At 54.5% G+C, this 19610-nt stretch overlaps 1 protein-coding gene across 7 annotated transcripts in view; it reads left to right on the top strand.

The window, feature by feature from the left end:
• The first annotated feature begins 416 nt into the window (after positions 1–416).
• Positions 417–19610, top strand: part of LOC138753173 (nesprin-2-like) — a 93584-nt gene continuing 74390 nt past the window's right edge. For 6 of the 7 annotated variants that reach the window (XM_069915795.1, XM_069915799.1, XM_069915796.1 and 3 more), the window contains exons 1-12: positions 417–679; positions 8722–8783; positions 9781–9876; positions 10408–10488; positions 11066–11158; positions 11801–11955; positions 12794–12990; positions 15029–15129; positions 16501–16668; positions 17295–17429; positions 17840–17959; positions 18449–18633. In XM_069915795.1, coding sequence (XP_069771896.1) covers positions 613–679; positions 8722–8783; positions 9781–9876; positions 10408–10488; positions 11066–11158; positions 11801–11955; positions 12794–12990; positions 15029–15129; positions 16501–16668; positions 17295–17429; positions 17840–17959; positions 18449–18633 — 1460 coding nt within the window. In that variant the 5' untranslated portion in view covers positions 417–612. The remainder of the gene's footprint in view (positions 680–8721; positions 8784–9780; positions 9877–10407; positions 10489–11065; positions 11159–11800; positions 11956–12793; positions 12991–15028; positions 15130–16500; positions 16669–17294; positions 17430–17839; positions 17960–18448; positions 18634–19610) is intronic. The other variant, XM_069915797.1, reaches the window with a different exon arrangement.

Raw genomic sequence — 19610 nt, 5'->3', positions numbered from 1 at the left:
AGTGGCTTCTTCCCACCCCATCCCTTCCTTGGTCTCAGCCCCTCATCACTCGGTTGGGGAAAAGATCCTGAACCCAGAGAAGAACTGAAGCTTCTGGATGGAGGAGGTGGGGGGAGAGAGAGGAAAAGGGGAGGGAGTGAGAGAGAGGGAAGGGAGGGAGGGGAGGAGAGAGAAAGGGAGGGAGGGGAGAGAGGGGGAAAGAGGAGGGAGGGGGAGAGAAAGTGATGGAGAGGAGGGGAGGGAGTGAGGGGGAGAGAATGTGATGGAGGGGAGGGGGAGAGAGGGAAGAGAGAAGGGAGAGAGAGAAGGGGAAAGAGGGGGCCAGAGACAGTGTGTGGAAAGGGAAGGGGAGGGAGATGGAGGGGAAGCCCTGCTCCAGTGACACAGTGAAACTGGTTGAACCTGGGTCTATGTGAACGTGTGGTGGAGCCGGACCAACCTCTGTCTAACGCACAGGCTGAGACTGGGAGCGGGGTGGAGCTCGCCACTGGAGCTGTGGGTGCTCCAGGCAGCGCCGTGTCCGGGACAGGCAGCCCAGCGCCGACGCGGCTTCCCCGGGACCTGTCCGACCCCGGGCCAGCTCTAGCCCGCTTGGGGCCAGCAGCCGCGGGGATGTGGAGCGCAGATGGAGACGAGGCGGAGGGGCTCGACATCGACGGGCTGAAGAGCGTGTTGCAAGGTAAAGGCGGCCGCTGGTTGGTTGGGGCGGGGGGGGGGGGGGGGGGGGCGCATGGGAGCAGGAGGCCAGCAAGGAATCCGACCCCGTCCACCCATCGGCTGGGGCTGAGTGCTGCCCAGCGAAGGGGTTGGGGAAAGGGATTTATGGCTCGGCCCCCTCGCACCCGTGGGTGGGTGTTGCCGAGGGTGCTCACCTGGGAGGGTGGGGTTCCGAGGGTGTCTACTTGTGGGTATGGGGTCCTGAAGGTCTCCTCCTGGGTGGGTGGGGTCCAAAGAGTTCTCACATTGAGTGAGCGTGGGGTTCCGAGGGTGCCCATTTGGGTGGGTGTGGGGTCCCGACGGTGCCCACCTGGAAGAGTGGGGTCCCCAGGCACCTAACTGTAGGAGTGGTATCCACCTGTGGGGGATGGGTAGGAGGGTGAGCTGGCCAAGGGAAGGGATGGCAGTCCGGACCATTCCCCCTCTCATTGGCCTGCCCCCTTGACACCCCCTGCTGCCCCAAGTCTTGGTCCACTCTCCCAGTTCATCATGTCTGTGTGAAACCAAGAGAGTTAGTGACTGTGTCGAATTGTTCAGTGAATTGAATTTTACCGCCATGGGGAGATAGAGTGTAAAGCTCTGAATTACGTGCTATCCAGGCAGGTGGAACGGTTACATTTCCAATCTCTGTTTCAGTTGAAAACGTAGAAAATTTTCAGTGAAACGGTCTCACTTTTCCAAGCTCTCAGAAGAAATGTTAGTTTTAGACCCTTGCCCTGCAAGCTCAAGACTAAGATTACATTGATGGTTGAGCTGAGGGGCGAAGAGTGTTTGCAGGTCCACCTGGGGAGGGGGTCCAGAGGGTGATTGGTCAGGTTTCAGACTGATGGGGATATGGAACACACCCTTCTTTGTCCACAAGCTGCATTAACATAGAATGCAGGAGGCCACACCTATCGGGTCACAGAGGCCTTGAAGCACACACACACACACAGAACAGACCTGCGGGTTGGTACAAAAATCTCAGGCATGCAACAGACTGACGACTTCTCACTCGACAGGATCTGCTCACTGACAACTTAGAGATTTATCAGTGGGTGTTAGTTCTAGGATTTCTGTCACTCGTGTTCCTGGGCAGATGGAACAGGGTAAACTTCCACACCATCCCATCACACACTCCCAGGGTCAGATACAGAGTGAAGTTCCCTCCGCACCATCCCATCACACATTCCCGGGGTCAGACACAGAGTGAAGTTCCCTCCGCACCGTCCCATCACACACTCCCGGGGACAGACACAGAGTGAAGCTCCCTCCGCACTGTCCCATCACACACTCCCGGGGTCAGACACAAGAGTGAAGCTCCCTCCGCACCGTCCCATCACACACTCCCGGGATCAGACACAGAGTGAAGCTCCCTCCGCACCGTCCCATCATACACTCCCGGGGTCAGACAGACAGTGAAGCTCCCTCCGCACTGTCCCGTTACACACTCCCGGGGTCAGACAGACAGTGAAGCTCCCTCCGCACCGTCCCATCACACACTCCTGGCGTCAGACACAGAGTGAAGCTCCCTCCACATCGTCCCATCACACACTCCCGGGGTCAGACACAGAGTGAAGCTCCCTCTGCACCGTCCCATCACATACTCCCGGGGTCAGACACAGAGTGAAACTCCCTCCGCACCGTCCCATCAGAAACTCCCGGGGTCAGACACACAGTGAAGCTCTCTCCTCACCATCTCATCACACACTCCCAGGGTCAGACACAGAGTGATTCTCCCTCCACACCGTCTCGTCACACACTCCCACAGAGGGACATCAGGATGCAATCCTGAGAGAAGCTGCCACCAGGTTTTATTGGTAGAGACGGCTCCTGAGCTGAGAAGACAGGAACAATGATACTAGAAGCTTTCAGTACTTTTGCATTTTTCCTGCCCCTACATGTCCCCAGACTCCTCACTGGAGTGAGATCTAGGGCAGTGAAGAGTGGCTGGAACTACCTGACGGACAGTACTGCACTCCTTTATCCTACTCCAAATGAACGGGAATCACCAGGACAGTTTGTACCTTGACCATGGTGGTTGTGGAAGCCACTTCTGACCCTATGACCCTTCTTTCTAGTGATTTAACATCATTGCTTCCCATCAGGGCCACGTCACCCCCCTCTACTCATCTGCCTATTTTTCCTCAAACAATGGAGAAACGACCCCCACAGGGGAGAGAGAAGGTTAATGTGGATCATCTCCGCGGAACTGGGTTTCACGCTGGCTCCATCATTAGTGTAAATGGCATCCCTCCCTTCCTCCCTCCTTCGATCCCTCCCTCCCTCCTTTCATCCCTCCTTCTCTCCTTCTTTCCATCTCTCCTTCCATCCCCATCTCTTCCTCCATCTCTCCCTCCTTCCATCCCTCCCTCCAATGCTCTATCCCTGCCTCCTTTCATCTCTCCTTCCATCCCCACTCTTCCTCCTTCCATCCCTCCCTCCAACCCTCCCTCTCTCTCCCTACATCCCTCCCTCCCTCCCTCCCTCCCTCTATCCCTCCATCACTCCCTCCCTCCATCCCTCCCATCCCTGTCTCCTTCCATCACTCCCTCCTTCCATCCACATCTCTTCCTCCATCACTCCCTCTCTCCATCCATCCCTCCCTCCTCACTTCCTCCCTCCATCCCTCCTGTCCCCATCCCTCTTTTCTCCTCCCTCTCCCTTCCCTCCTCTCCCTCCCTTCCTCTCCCCCTCCTTCCCTGCTTCTTTCCCTCCCTTCTCCTGCCCCTCCCTCCTTCCCTCATGGCCCTGGTTGGGGCTGGGCCTGCACCCTGTGACTGTCCACTGATGGAAAATTTGGAGTGTCCAGTGGGCTTCCTCCCCATGAGGTGAGGCTTGGGGTGAGTGTTCCTGTAGAGTTAGCTGTGCTGTTTGGCAGCAGAGGGCGAGTCTCGGCACCTTCCCCTGCCGTGCTGACGGGTGGGTGTGGAGCGTGATGCAGCCAGCCACACAGGTAGATCCTGTCTGGCACCTTGCCCCTCGGGATGGCTGGGTGCTCTCACCTCCCCCCCGCCCACAGCTACCTCGCTCCCCTTGGCAGCATCTGTGAGCCTCCGTGTGAGGGCGTGGAGCCAGGTTCTAGTTCGGGGGGATGTTGATGGTGTGAGTCATCAAGTTGCAAGGAGGAGTTTGTGGCACCTCCCCTGTGGTTCTGGATTAGATCCAGCCCAAACTGCTGCTGGAGAGAAGCAGAGTGTGCCAAACAGGCCATTCTGCCCATTGTGTTCATGCTCTCCATTGTACCGAACCATTGTATATGAAACACAACAGTCCACAGACGGTGTGATTGTGGTAAAAACACAGAAATACTGGAGGATCTCAGCTCATCTCACAGTGTCCCCAAAATTCAAAGATATATTCCTGATGTTTCGGGCCTGAACCCTTCTTCAAGGACTCGAGGAGAGAACTTGGTTCGGTGCGGACTAGAGGGGCCGAGATGGCCTGTTTCCATGCTGTAATTGGTCCCTGGTTATATGGAATCAGCAACATTGTTCATTGCATTGAGACAGGCTCTGGAACGGTGAGATGGAGAACAACAGGCAACTGATGCGGGAAATTGGATCAGTGTAGATGGGCAAAACCTCGGTATGGAAGTGCGGTCGGAGTTTCTGCTGATCCATCTTTGCTTTGCCAGGTGAACATCTCTCTGGCTGAAGACTCTTCCCACCTCTGGTTGTGAAGGAACACCCCTTATCTTGCATCTATGCCCTCTGGTCCCAGTCTCCTACACCCCCCCCCCCCCCAACTGGAGACATCTCCTGCACGTCCACTCCGTCCAGCCCATTCACTATTTGGTAGGTTATGACAAGAATCGCCACCTTCTTCTCAATTCCAGCATGTACTGGGCCAGAGCTGTCACCTCACTGGCCTGCTAACAGCGATACTTTTTAATTTAATGTTATTTCCAACACAGTGGAAGTTGATTCCGGCCATTCAAACCCACACCGCTCAATTACACCCAAATTAACCTCAAACCCTGTACGTTTTGGAGGGTGGGGGAACTCCACATGGACACGTGGAGAGCGTACAGACAGCGTGGGATTCGAACCCGTGTCGCAGAGAATGTACAGACAATGTGGGATTCGAACCCGGGTTGTGGAGAACATACAGACAGTGTGGGATTCAAGCTCAGGTCGCGGAGAACGTACAATCAGTGTGGGATTTGAACTCATGTCGTTGAGAGCATACAGACAGCATGGGATTCGAACCTGGGTCGTGGAGAATGTACAGACAGTGTGGGATTTGAACCCGCGTCACGGAGAACATTCAGACATCGTGGGATTCGAACCTATGTTGCGGAGAGCGTACAGACAGCGTGGGATTCGAACCCACGTGGTGGAGAATATATAGACAACGTGGGATTCAAACACGCATCGCGGAGAACGTACAGATAGTGTGGGATTCGAACCCGCGTCATGGAGAACATTCAGACATCGTGGGATTCGAACCTATTGCGGAGAACGTACAGTCAGAGTGGGATTCGAACCCACGTGGTGGAGAATATATAGACAACGTGGGATTCAAAGACGCATCGCGGAGAACGTACAGATAGTGTGGGATTCGAACCCGCATCACAGAGAACATTCAGACAGTGTGGGATTTGAACCTATGTTGTGGAGAACGTACAGACAAGATGGGATTCCAACCCACGTTGTGGAGAACATACGGATAAAATGGGATTCGAACCCATGTTGAGGAGAATGTACAGACAGAGTGGGATTCGAACCCGGTCATGGAGAACATTCAGACAGCGTGGGATTCGAACCCATGTTGTGGAAAACGTACAGACAGCGTGGGATTCAAACACGCATCATTGAGATCGTACAGACAACATGTGATTTGCACCCACGTCACTGGCCCTGTGACTGCCTGGCACTAACTGTGCCAGCTCACTTTGTGCTCTGTCCCACTCCCCCCAGGCCGTGCTCCTCCTGCAGGTGGTTTGCTTCTTGTTTACCGTCTGGATGATCAGACGCAGCGACGTCTCCTGCCGCAGTCTGAGCTCGGAGACCTGGCCACTCGGCCCGGCTTCTGGGGCTGGAGCCCGAGGGTGAGCAGGTGTGAGTGCTGGCTGATCTCACCACTGCCCCTCGCTTCCCAGGATCCCCACTGACAGGAGCTGAAGCAGCAGGAGGCCACTCAGCCTTCTGAGCCTGTTCTGCCCTACCGCCAATCATTTAACAGAAACTCATCATATTCCATGACCCCCTCCCCATTAGCATGTCATTTCTAACAATCACCAAGTTGTACAGGATGGAAACAGGCCCTTCAACCCATCAGGTCTCTGCTGTCCATCCTCCTTTTTGCCCAAATTAACTCTGGGCCCTACTCATTCGAGGACCTGTCCGACTGCCTTTAAGATTGAGAACTTGGACTTTTCTCTATGGAGTGACAGAAAATGAGAGAAACTTGATGGATATTAAATAGATGAGGATGGGCTTAGATCGGGGACCCAGCCAGATCCTTAATCCTGGGGCAACATAGATTGGGTACCCAGCCAGAACCTTAATCCTGGGGCAACATAGTTCAGGGACTCAGCCAGTCCCTTAATCCTGGGGTAACATAGATCGGGGACCCAGTCAGATCCTTAATCCTGGGGCATCATAGATTGGGTACCCAGCCAGAACCTTAATCCTGGGGCAACATAGTTCAGGGACTCAGCCAGTCCCTTAATCCTGGGGTAACATAGATCGGGGACCCAGTCAGATCCGTAATCCTGGGGCAAAATAGATTGGGGACCCAGCCAGATCCTTAATCCTGGGACAATATTGATCAGGGACAAAGCCAGATCCTTAATCTGGGGCAACATAGATCGGGGACCCAGTCAGATCCTTAATCCTGGGGCAATATTGATCAGGGACTCAACCAGTCCCTGAATCCTGGAGCAACATAGATCGGGGACCCAGCCAGGACCTTAATCCTGGGGCAGGATAGATTGGGGACCCAGCCAGATCCTTAATCCTAGGGCAACATAGATCGGGGACCCAGTCAGATCCTTAATTCTGGGGCAACATAGATCAAGGACCCAGCCAGATCCTTAATCCTGTGGCAACAACAGCAAATAGAGGACATCTGTTTAAGGGGAGGGGAGATGTCAAGGGTATGTTTTTCCACCGAGAGTTGTGGGGGCCTGGAACGCCTTGTCAGGGGGTGATGATGGAGGCTGCAACATTGGAGGCATTTTAGAGACTCTTATAGATAAACTCCTACAGACAGCGTGGGATTTGACACTGGATCCTGATCTCTGGCGCTGTAAGGGTGTTGTGTTAACCGTACGCCTATTTATTTATTTGTCTAGATATAATCCTGTGTCATACTGTTTGTCTGTACATGTATTATGTCTGGTTGTGTGTCTGCGTGTTTTACATCTAGGACTGGAGAACGATGTTTCGTTGGGTTGTACAATCAGTGACAATAAACTGGACTTGAGACGATGGGCACAGGTGCCATGTGTGTAAACCAGGTGACTAGCTCCCTCCAGAATCATCGGCTACCTCAGCACTGCCTCACCCTTAGGACAGGAACAGGCCTTCAACCCCACTCTTCTGTGCTGACCATAGGGTCTCCCCAAGCTAGTCCCACTTGCCTGCCTTCGATACATCTCCCTCGAAACCTTTCCTGTCCACAACCCTGACCGAATCTATTTTGTATCTCGGTACATCTGACAATGAGCAAGTTGATTCAAATTCAGGTTTCAGATTTACTGTCAGGGTACATACAGGACGTCACATACAACCCTGAGATTCCTTGTTCCTGTGGGCATGGTAGAATCACCTCTAATTGGTAGTGCAAAATCTAAACTGTTCACAGTGTAAACATGTAAACAAATGAAGAACTATAAATGGATAACAATTGTAAACAAACTGACTGTGCAATACAGGGAGCACATATATCAATAATGTGCACAAGTAAGAGTCCTTAAATGGGTCCCTGATTGAGTTTGTTGTTGAGGAGTCTGATGGTGGAGGGGAAGCAGCTGTTCCTGAACCTGGTGGTGCGAGTCTTGTGGTACCTGCACCTCTTTCCTGATGGCAGCAGTGAGAACAGAGTGTGTGCTGGGTGGTGTGGGTGTTCCCTGTAGATGTTCTCAATAGTGGGGAGGGTTTTGCCTGTGATGTCCAGGGCTGTGTCCACGACCTTTTGGAGGGTTTTACAGTCAGGGGTGTTGGTGTCCCCGGACCAGACGGTGATGCAGCCGGTTCAGTGAATGTCACCATCCCCACCCTTCCCACTTCCTGTGGGTTGCTCATTCCACACACCCACCACCCTCCATGTGAAGAAGGTGCCTCTCACATCCCTTGGTTGATTCCCCCACACTCCAATTTTGGACTCCCTGACCCTGGGGAAAAGACTGGCCATTCACCTTATCCATTTTATAAACCTCTAAAGCTCCCCCTCAGCTTCCTACTCTCCAGGGAGGCGACCACCTCTCCAGTCTCCCCAACTCAAGCCCCCCCCCACCCGCCCAGTTCCCGTAACTTCACCGAGTCTTTTCTGAACACTTTCCAGGTTAAGGAGATGTAGGGATATATAAATGTTTACCTCTTCCAATATCCAATATTCTAGTCTCCCATGGATCTATCCCTGTTACTCCGGGACACACCAATGCAGCCATTTCAATTCCTGGGACCATCCCACACAAACCCTCAGACCACAGCACAGCCTCCGATTGACTAGGCTGTTCGACTTCCAACAGGAGAGTCTGTCAGGGTGTGTGGGAGAGACACTGGCAATGTGTGAAGCAGTGTGTGTGTGACAGAGTGTGTGTGCGGATGGGTGTGTGTGAGGGTGGGTGTGTGTGAGACAGTGCATGTGTGTGTGTGTGTGTGTGTGTGTGTGTGTGAGACCCAATGTGTGGGTGGGTGTGTGTGAAAGACCCAGTGTGTGGGTGGGTGAGACCTGGAGTGTGGGTGGTGTGTGTGAGACCCAGTGTGTGAGTGGGTGAGCTGCCAGTGGAGCCAGTGTTGCTGCTCTGGCGAGAGCTGCCATTTCCCTAACTCTGTGTTCACCTTGTGCTACCAGCCCAACAGGAACTTGCGCAGAAGCGAACGTTCACCCACTGGGTCAATGCCCAGCTGGCAAAGGTAGGAGCAGGGGGGCTGGGGCCTGACGGTGGTTGGAGGGGGGTGAAGGGTGGGATGGGGCATTGAATATGTTGGTGGGGGGGAGTGTAATGGAGGGAGAGGGCTGGGGACACTGCATCTGTCGCTGGAGGGTACCCTGGACTGGCTGGAGGTTGAAGCCAATGTTGGCCGTGACCAGTGGGGGCTTGGTCTTCTTCTCCCACCCAGCTTTAGTGGTCCCTCTTTCTCACTTCTGCCTCCACAGTCACTGCTTGACCGTCACCACCATTCGGGGCCCCAAACAGTCCTTTCAAGTGAAGCAACACTTCACTTGTGTATCGGTGGGAGTGATCTACTGCATCCTGTGTTCCCATTGTGGCTGTCTCTACATTGGAGAGACTAGGCGCAGACTGGGAGATCACTTTGCTGAGCTCCTTTGCTCTATCCATATTAGTGACAGAGACCTCCATGTGGCCAACCACTTCAATTTTGTGCCCCAGTCCCATGCTCATGTCTGTCCGTGACCTTGTATACTACCTTGATTTTTCATCTGGGCCCTCTCTCCAACCGGATGGCATTAACATCAACTTCTACGGTTTCTACGAGCCCACTCCCCCTTCCCCCATCTCCTTCCCTTCAGCTCCCCATCCCTTCCTTCTCCATTCACAGAGCTGTCCCCCCTCTGCTGCTGCTGTGTCCCCACCTCCTGATCCACCTCCTGCCAGTGGGACTGTGCCTCTCCCCCGACCATTTAATTTGGGCGGCTGCCAGACCTTGAGGAAGTGCCTGAATTATCGGTTCTGTTTTTCTATCTTTGCTGCATAATGGACATGGTTGGACCTGCTGAGTTTCTCTTCAACTGCGGTGCCTACAGACTTTCCTGTTTCACTCTAGCTGGATATTTGCGTCCGCTCTGGGTTTTATCTCAGCCTTGCGGTGTCTGCGGAGCCAGGAGCTGGAGCTGGAGGGTTGCCCAATCTCTACCAGGCAGTCACCTCTTGCTCTTGTCCCCCAACAGCACCGGACTCCCTCCATGGTCCAAGACCTGTTCCAGGACCTGCGGGATGGACACCTGCTCCTGGACCTGCTGGAGGGTCTCTCTGGAGAGCAGCTGGTGAGTGAAAGACTGACCCGTGTCCATCTGACCACAGGGAGGTCACACAGACCACATGGCACCATGGCCCCACCCTCCCCAATGTATTCTGGGAGGCTCACCAGCACTGCTGGGCTACGTATGGGGCATTCTGGGATACTTGACCACATAACATCACCATGAGGAGGGTGGTGGAGGAGCAATGGTGTGGTAGAGGAGGGGAAGAGGGGGTGGTGGAGGGGCAAGGGTGTGGTGGAGGAGGGGACGGGTGTAGTGGAGGAGAAGAGGGGGTGGAGGAGGGGGTAGAGGGGTTTCGTGGAGGGGAAGAGGGGGTGGTGGAGGAGGGGCAGGGTGGTGGAGGGGGAGAGTGGGAAGGTGGATGGGCAGAGGGGTTGGGAAGCGGAGGAGGTGTAGAGGGGGGGAGAGAGAGGAGAGAAGAATTGGAGAGGGGGTGGGAAGAGGGATGTGGGCCAGGGGTGTGTGGGAGAGGGGGTGTGGGGTGGGTGTGGATGGGGACTTGGCTGTGCAAACCCCGTGTGTCACTCCTGGCAGGTCCATGAGGGAAGCCGGGACCACCCCATCCACCGATGGGCCAACGTGGCCACTGCTCTGGCATTCCTGCAGGGAAGGGGGGTAAGTGTTCATTTGGCTCAAAGGGTATTTCCCTCGTGAGGGGCGGTCCTGGACCCCTGTGTTCTCCAGTACATGGTCCCAGACCCCTGTGTTGTCCAGTACATGGTCCCAGATCCCTGTGTTGTCCAGTACATGGTCCAAGACCCCTGTGTGCTCCAGTACATGGTCCCAGACCCCTGTGTCTGGTTCGCGTCCCTGACCCCTGTGTGCTTCAGTACATGGTCCCAGGTTTCCATGCTCCTGTATGCAGTCCCTGATCCCCATACACTCTCGTTCATGGTCCATGAACCCTGTGCGTTCCAGTATATGGACCCTGACACTTGCTCTCATTGGTTCGTGCTCCCAGACCTCTGCACTCTCAAGTCCATGGTCCAGGACCCCTGTGCATTCTGATACACAAACGCTGACCCCCATTCTTGCTGGTGCGTGGACACCGATCCTTGTGTACTCCAGTATGTGGTCCTTGACCCTAATGTACTCTAGTACACAGTCCCTGACCCCTGTTCTCTGGTGCATGACCCTTGACCCCTGTGCTCTCTGGTGCACCGTCCCTGACCTCCAAGGCTTGGTGTTTCAGGTGAAGCTGGTGAACATCAACGTGTCGGACGTTGTGGAGGGGACGCCCACCGTCATCATGGGCTTGGTGTGGACCATTATCCAGCACTTCCAGGTGGGTACATCACTCCACCGGCTCCCAACATGTCACATGACCAAGATCACCAATGCTGATTGGTCTGCAGTGCCGTGACATCATTGCACAACCCAGCTCCTCCAAACGCATGCTCCCCAACTCCTGAAAAATCAAAGGCTACCTTGGGCACTGTCTGTATGGAGTTTGGACGGACGCTCCTCGTGACGGGGTGGGTTTCCCTGGGTACATGGTGGGAGGTGTAATCATGGTGCAGCAGCCGGGGGGGTGAGGAGTGTAATTTGGGAAGAGACTGAGTCTGCTCATGTGTTGGGGTCAGCGTTATGGACTTGTTCAGAGGGACTGGGTGGAGGGATGGATGGGGGCAGAGAATGGGGTGGGGGAAGGGATGGAGGGATGGGGCAGAGGGATGGGGCGGAAGGACGGGGCAGAGGGACGAGGCAGGGAAGGGGTGGAGGGACGGGAGTGCACGGACAGGAGCGGAGAGAGAGGGGCGGAGGGAGGGGGCATGGGATGGGGCGTGGGACAGAGGGTTGGGGTGGAGGATGGGTCGGGGGATGGGGTGGAGGATGGGGGCGAGGGACTGTGTTGTGGACCCGCACTGATGGCCGTGTGTTCATCCGGACACTCCATGCTCCATTAACCAAGTCATTCTGGGCCCAGCTAGAGCAGCTGACGAGGAGGTTGCGGCTGAAGCCCACCCCCCAGGAACACACATCAACCCCACGGGCTCCTCCCACCCACTTGGGCCATCTCCACTCTATGGGCAGCACATCGGCAAAGCAGGCACTGCTGCAGTGGGCCCAGGACAAGGCCAGGTGAGCACCAGTGGGATCAGGAGTTGCACAGGGAGAGGGACGGGTCACATGGAGAGCAGGTCAGGTGTCACATCGGGAATGGATCAGGTCACGTGAGGAGCAGGTCAGGGATCATGCAGGCAGGGAGTCAGAAGTTGCACAAGGAGAGGGTCAGGGTTCATGCAGTGTGAGGGTCAAGCATCACACGGGGAGCAGGTCAGAGGTCATGCAATGAGGGTCGGGGTCGCATAAAGAGAGGATCAGGGTCCACATGTGCGTGGGTGCCAGGGTCACTGACCCATGATGCAGGCACGTCTTTTTAATAGAGCCATTCGGCCACTCCTGATGTGTTGGCGGGACCTGGATTTGAGGGCTTGCCCATGTGTCCCCACAGCGGAGCGGGTTGTGTCACAACGGTGGAGTGGGTTGTGGCTCCATGATAGAGCAGGCTATATCCCCCAGGGTAGAGCGTGCTGTTTCACAATGGCAGAGCAGATTGTGTCCCCAAGGTGGAGTGGGTTGTGCCCCCCACAGTGGAGCGGGCTGTGTCCCCCATGGCGGAACGGGCTGTGTCCCCTACGGTGGAGTGGGCTGTGTCCCCACCGTGGAGCTGGTGAGAACACCATACAGTCATGGCAGAGCCAGTGTCGGCATCATGTTCCCAGGCAAGAGCCGGTGAGAGTGGCATACTTCCCACCACGGCAGAGCCAGTGAGAGTGCTATACCCGCCCCCCCCCACCCCTACGGCAGAGGCAGTGAGAGTGCCGAGCCTCCATGCTGGAGCATGCTGTGTCCCCTCTGCGAAGCAGACGGTGTCCCCACAGTGGAGCCAGTATCAGCGCTGTCCCTTGTGTTCCAGGGAAATGCCCATCAACATCCAGGACTTTGGTGGGAGCTGGAGGAACGGCCTGGCCTTCGCTGCTGTGATTAACGCTCTTCAGCCTGGCCTGCTCGACACCACATTGTTCCAGCACAGGCCTGATTCCCAGAACCTGGAGATGGTCTTCAGCATCGCCGACACCAAGCTGGGTATCCCCAGGATATTGGAGACACAAGGTGAGCTGTTTCCCAGAGAGAGTGATGGTTAGGTGGGAGAGGGTCCCTATGAGTGGGGGTGGTCACTGGTGGTCTGATCCAGGGATTTGGGGTTTCTCTGGTAAGACCACACTTGGAGGATTGTGTTCAGTTCTGGTCACCTCATTACAGGAAGGATGTGGAAGCTATGGAGAGGGGGCAGAGGAGATTCACCAAGAGGTTGTCTGGATTGGAAAACATGTCTCATGAGGCGAGGTTAACAGAGATGGGACTTTTTCGAGCGTAGAAGGATGAGAGGAGACTTGATAGAGGTTGACAAGATTCTGAGGGGCATAGATAGGGTGGAGAATCAGCACCTGTTCCCAAGGTGGGATCATCAAACCCCAGAGGATGTGTGTACAAAGTGAAGGAAATTTAGAGGAGACGTCAGGGGTACATTTCTTATACAGAGAGTAGTGGGGGCCTGGAATGCCTTGTCAGGGGATGGTGGTCGAGGCTGGAACATTTGGGACATTTAGGAGACTCTTAGACAGGGACATGGATAAAAGTAAAATAGAGGGTTACGGAATAGGGAGGGTTTAGTAATATATATGGGTCGGCACAACATTGAGGGCTGAAGGATCTGTGCTGTAGTGTAGTGTTCTGTTCTATACATAGAACAACAGATCCCTGGGAGAGGGTCACAGGTTGGGGTCTGATCCAGGGGTATGGAGGGTTTATATATAAAATAACAGATCCCCAGGAATGGGGTACAGGCTGGGATCTGATCCAGGGGTTCAGGGGGGTTATATGTAGAATAACAGAATCCTGAGAGAGGGTCACAGGCTGGGGTCTGATCCAGGGGTTCGGTGGAGGGAGGGGGATTATATATAGAATAACGGATACCTGTGTGAGGGTTACAGGTTTGGATCTGATCCAGGGGTTTGTGGGGGCTATATGTAGAATAACAGATTCCTGAGAAAGGGTTACAGGCTGGGATCTGATCCAGGGGTTTGGGGGATTATATATAGAATAACAGATCCCTAGGAGCGGATTACAGGCTGAGCTCTGATCCAGGGGTTCAGGGGGTTTATAAATTGAAAAACAGATTCCTGGGAGTGGGTCACAGGCTGAGCTCTGATCCAGGGGTTCGGGGGGGTTTATATATTGAAAAACAGATTCCCGGGAGTGGGTCACAGGCTGGAATCAGATCCAGGGGTTCGGGGGGGGTTTATATATAGAGTCACAGATCCCCAGGAGTGGGGTACTGGCTGGGGTCTGATCCAGGGGTTCAGTGGGGTTATATGTAAAATACAGATTCCTGAGGGAGGGTTACAGGCTGGGATGTGATCCAGGGGATCAAGGGATTTATATATAGAATTACAGTACCCCGGGAGTGGGGTACAATCTGGGATCTGATCCAGGGGTTCAGGGGGGTTATATATAGAATAACAGATCCCTGAGAGAGGGGTACGGCTGGGATCTGATCCAGGGGTTCGGGGGGGTTATATGTAGAACAACAGATCCACAGGAGTGGGGTACAGGCTGGGGTCTGATCCAGCATTTCAGTGGGGGTTATATGTAGAATAACAGATCCCTGAGAGAGGGGTACAGGCTGGGGTCTGATCCAGGGGTTCTGGGGTGTTATAAGAAGAATAACAAATCCCCGGGAGTGGGATACAAGCTGGGATCTGATCCAGGGGTTCAGCAGGGTTATATATAGGATAACAGATCCCTGGGAGTGGGGTACAGGCTGGGGTCTAATCCAGGGGTTCAGGGGGATTAAATGTAGAATAACAGATCCCCGGGAGTGGGCTACAAGCTGAGATCTAATCCAGGGGTTCAGGGGGTTGTATGTAGAATAACAAATCCCCAGGAGTGGGGTACAGGCTGGGATTTGATCCAGGGGTACAGCGGGTTTATATATAGAATAACAGATCCTCTGGAGTGGGGTACAGGCTGGAGTCTGATCCAGGGGTTGGTGGTGAGGTTTCTGTTTAAATTTCATATCCCTGGGAGCGGATACCAAGGTGTTAATTTTGCAATGTCTGGCACTGATCAGGGTTCCTTCCATCTCCAGATCTTACTATTGAAAATCCTGATGAGAAATCAGTTATAACATATGTGTCGCTGTTCCTGAAATATTCCAGGGAGCTCTCTGCGGATGAGCACGACCCACAGGTAGAGAAGGGGCGCTACCTTTCTTGGGAGCTCATGGATCTGTCTTCTGTGAGCTGACGATGGGATCATGGAAGTCAGTGTTGATCTGGTGGTTCCCCATCCCACTGTTTCACCTGGTGTCTTTATTGCTGAGGGAGTGGCCAACTGGTGGCTGCGTTCCTGGGCTGGGGCCACTCAGAATGGTCGGGGACCACCTGAGAATGTCTGTGACCACCTGGGAAGGTCTGGGACCACCCTGATGGTTTGAGCTAAGGTCATTTGGTTGTGGGTGATCTGGGTTGGTCTGGGTCAAGGATGTGATGTTGAGGCTTTATAAGGCACTGGTGAGGCCTCACTTGGAGGATGGGCTACAGTTTTGGGCACCTTATTTAAGAAAGGATGTGCGGGCATTGGAGAGGGTTCAGAGAAGATTCTCAGGAATAATTCCTGGGATGAAAGGATTAGCACGAGGAATGTTGAACAGCTCTTGACCTGGACTCTTTGGAGTTCAGAAGAATGAGGGGGGGGGGGGGGAAAGGGGAAAGTTGTTTTCCATGGTGGGAGAGTCTAGGACAAGGGGGCACCACTTCTGAATTAAGGGCACCCGTTTAAAACAGAGATGTGGAGGAATTTCTTCAGCCAGAGAGTGGGGAACCTCTGGAATTTTCTGCCACAGGTGGCTGTGGAGGCCAGGTTTTTGGGTGCATTTAAGCAGAGATTGATGGGTATCTGAATAGTCAGGGTATCAAAGGTTATGGGGAGAGGGCAGAGGAGTGGGGTTGAGTGGGAGAATGGATCAGCTCATAATGGAATGGCAGAGCGGATCAATGGGCTGAATGGTCTACTGCTCCTATCTTATGGTCTAATGATCTTGTGGGATGGTCTGGGTTGGAGTTGGTCTGTGACAGGACAGTCGGGGTGGGAGCATCTGGGGTGGGTCTGGGTCAGGATGGCCTGGGTTGGAGGGGTCAGGGTGGATCTGGGACAGGATGGTCTGGGTTGGAGGGGTCAGGATGGGTCTGGAACAGGACGGTCGGGGTGGGTCTGGGACAGGACAGTCTGGGAGGGGTTGGGATGGCAGTGTGCAGTGTCGGGGTTGGAGGGATGGACAGGCCAGGTTTATACTCACAGGACTGGAGGTGTTTGACAGGGCTGGAGGGTGTAAACTCCGAGGGCAGAGAATTGAAGTGAAGGGGGAGATGTATCAACATTTGAGGGGCATGTTTTTGACAAGGGAGGGGGTTGTGGGTGTGTGGAACGTACTGCCAGAGTAAGGGATGGGGGGGGCATTTGGATCATCCATGTATCAGGGAGGGTCAGCATGGCCGTAGTGGGCTGAAGGGCCTGGGGGTGTGTTGTGCCCGACCCTGGACCTGTGTGTCTGGTTTACAGGAAGCTGTGGCTGCCTCCCCTGGGCTTGGCCACGGGTTGTCCGAGCAACTGGCTAATGAGCAGCAGGAGTTCATGGAGGCAAAGAGGAAGATCGAAGGCTGCATCCAGGGAGCAGAGACCTTCCTCTGGGCCAGAGGGAGCCCCGAGCAACTCAGGGCGCGGCACCAGGTAGGGCCCAGGTCACGATGTCCACGGCCGGGACCCAGGTTCAACCACCCGGGGTCGGGGCAGCAGGTGGGGAAGGTAGGGGTGGAGGGGAGGGTGGGAGTTGGGTGGGGGTGGGCGTATGGTGGGTGTGGGTGTGTAGTGGGAGGGGGAGGGTATGGGTGTACGGTAGGTGGGGGTGGGTGTACGGTGGGAGGGGGTGGGGGTGGATGTACAGTGGAAGGGGGTGGGTGTATGGTGGGAGGAGGTAGGTGTAGGTGTACAGTGGGAGGGGGAAGGGGTAGGTGTATGGTGGAGGGGAGGGAGGGTGGGGGTGCGTGTACGGTAGAGGGAGAGGGGCTGGGTGTACGGTGGGTGGAGGTGGGTGTCTGGTGGGAGGGTTTGGGAGTGGGCGTACAGTGGGAAGGGGTGGCTGTAGGTGTACAGTGGGAGGGAGAGGGGGTAGGTGTACTGTGGGAGGGGAGGGAGGGTGGGGTGGGGAGGTGGGTGTACAGTGGATGGGGGTGGGTGTATGGTGGGAGGGGGTGAGGGCCTGGTTGGTACGGTGGGAGGTTGGGAGCTTTTCCCGCTTCATTTGGGCTATGGGAGCTGCAGGGTGTATGTGCCAGGTGTTTGGGTGCTTCCCACAGGACTTGATGCAGAGCTTCAACACGGAGACTCTGAGCTGGTTCCTGGAGGCCACCGCGCGGGTCCAGTCGGTGGCCTCACCGCGGAAGCGCCAAGCGGTTACAATGCTGCAGGATGAACTCTGCCAGAAGTGGGCGGTGAGTGCGGGGACCAACCTCTCGATGGGACGGGATGGTGCCAGCAGTAACCCCGGTGTAACCCTCAGCCCAGGGTCGTGACCCTCACCCGAGGGTTGTGACACTAACCCCAGGATCCTCCCCCTCACCCCAGGATCAGATCCCTGACCCTATCCCCTTCCCATGACACCCCATCTATCTAACCCTCCCATTCCCTTCCCGTGACCTCTGTCCCAACCCACTCCCCGTGACCTTCCCATCTCCTCCCTGTGACTCCCGTTTCCCCCTTATGACCCCCCCATCCCCTCCCTTTGTGTGGCGAGTGGAGGAGACAGGTGAGAGAGTGGGCAGAGCTGGGGTCATCGAGACAGTGGCCTGCTGTCCTTGACGTGCCCGCCAGATGTGAGCTCCAGCTGTGGTTTACCTTGCAGGAGGTGCAGTGTACAGTCTCTGCACATCTGCAGCTGCTGGATGGCCAGGTGGAACAGCGGAACAGTGTGGCTGTCGGGGTGACTTCACAGGAGCTGCCGTCAGTGTCCGCTCACCAGCAGGTACCCGTCCCTCCACAGACTCACATGGCGCTGGACACGGAAAGATCACCCATTGACATTCTCTTCTTCAGGGCGTGTGTGTAGGTCTGTGCTTTTGTCTGTGTCTGATCATGTGTCTCTGGGTTTATATTTGTGTTTGTGTGTTATTAATTCTACATTTGTGTATTTGAATATATGTGAATGCTTGTGTGTGGCGTGTGTGGATGTGCCCATATGTCCATCCGCATGTCTGTGCTCAGGTGTACATGCATGTATGTTACCCTGTGTGCATGTGTGTGTTTGTATATGTTTATGTGTGTGTCTGTGTATGTATGTGTGCCCATGCGTGTGCACGTTTATGTGTGTGTCCGTGCATGTGTGTGTGTCCCCATGTGTGTGTATGTGTGTCTGCTTGTGCATGTGTGTCCATGCATGTGTATGTGTATCAGTGTATGTTGGCATGTGTGTATGTATGTGCTCATGTGTCCATGTACATGTGTTTCCTTCCAGACTGTCTGCGGTGGTAACGGGGGTGTGATTCACACTGATGGAGTTCTGGTGTCGAGACGCCATGGCGAGAGGGAACTGCTCACCGTGGGGCTGGACCCTCAGACCCCAGGCAGTGAGAGCAGCACCAGGAGTCTGGAAAACCCTGGCAACAAGGAGCTGTCAGAGGACGGGCTATTCACATCAAGGTCAGTCACCGGACTGGAAGTCCCAGGGCAGGTTCCGTGGCATTGGGTCGCATGCTGGGCTGGTCCAGGCTGGACAGTCGTTCCCACAGGAAGGTCACAGCAGCCCATGGGAGAGGGTGATTGCTGTGGAGTGGCTTTCCATGATCAGCACAATGTTGGGGGCTGAGGGGCCTACACTGTGAAGCAGTTCTATGAGATCGGATACACAATTATTTGGATCGTGGTCAACATGGCTTTGATGGAGTTCGTGTTTAACCAATCTTGTAGAGTTTACCGAGGAGGTTACCAAGAAAGTTGATGAAGGAAAGGCTGTGGATGTTTCTACATGGACTTTAGTAAGGCCTTTGACAAGTTCCCACATGGGAGGTTAATCAAGAAGGTCCAGACACTTGGTATTAATGGTGAAGTAGTGAACTGGATTAGACAATATCTGGGCGGATGAAGGCAGAGAGTAGTAGTGGATGGTTGCTTCTCAGGCTGGAGGCCTGTGACTAATGGTGTGCCTCAGGAATCGGTGCTGGGACCATTGTTGTTTGTCATCTATATCAATGATCAGGATGATAATGTGGTAAATTGGATCAACAAGTTTGCAGGTGACACTAAGATTGGAGGCGTTGAGGACAGTGAGGAAGGTTTTCAAAGCTTGCAGAGGGATCTGGACCAGCTGGAAAAAAGGTCTGAAGACATTGTTTAATGGTTTTATTGTATTGTATATGTTGAACGTTTAATGGGTTTGGAGGGGGGTGGGAAGGGGGGAGGGAAGGTAGGGGGGAAAAAAAGGGAGAAAATGCCACTGTGTATATTTAAGAGGGAAATGTTTGTATGTATTTTGATTGATATGGTTCACGGTGTGAAAAAAAAATGACAGATGGAATTTAATGCAGACGTGTGAGGTGTTGCATTTTGGAAGGACTAACCAAGAAAGGACAAACATGGTAAATAGTCGGGCATGAGGAGTGGGGTAGAACAGAGGGACC

The sequence above is a fragment of the Narcine bancroftii genome, chromosome 2 (assembly GCF_036971445.1).
Source record: "Narcine bancroftii isolate sNarBan1 chromosome 2, sNarBan1.hap1, whole genome shotgun sequence".
NCBI lineage: Eukaryota > Metazoa > Chordata > Chondrichthyes > Torpediniformes > Narcinidae > Narcine > Narcine bancroftii.
The sequence above is the reverse complement of the archived record's forward strand: the minus strand, read 5'-3'. Positions and strand labels throughout refer to the sequence as shown.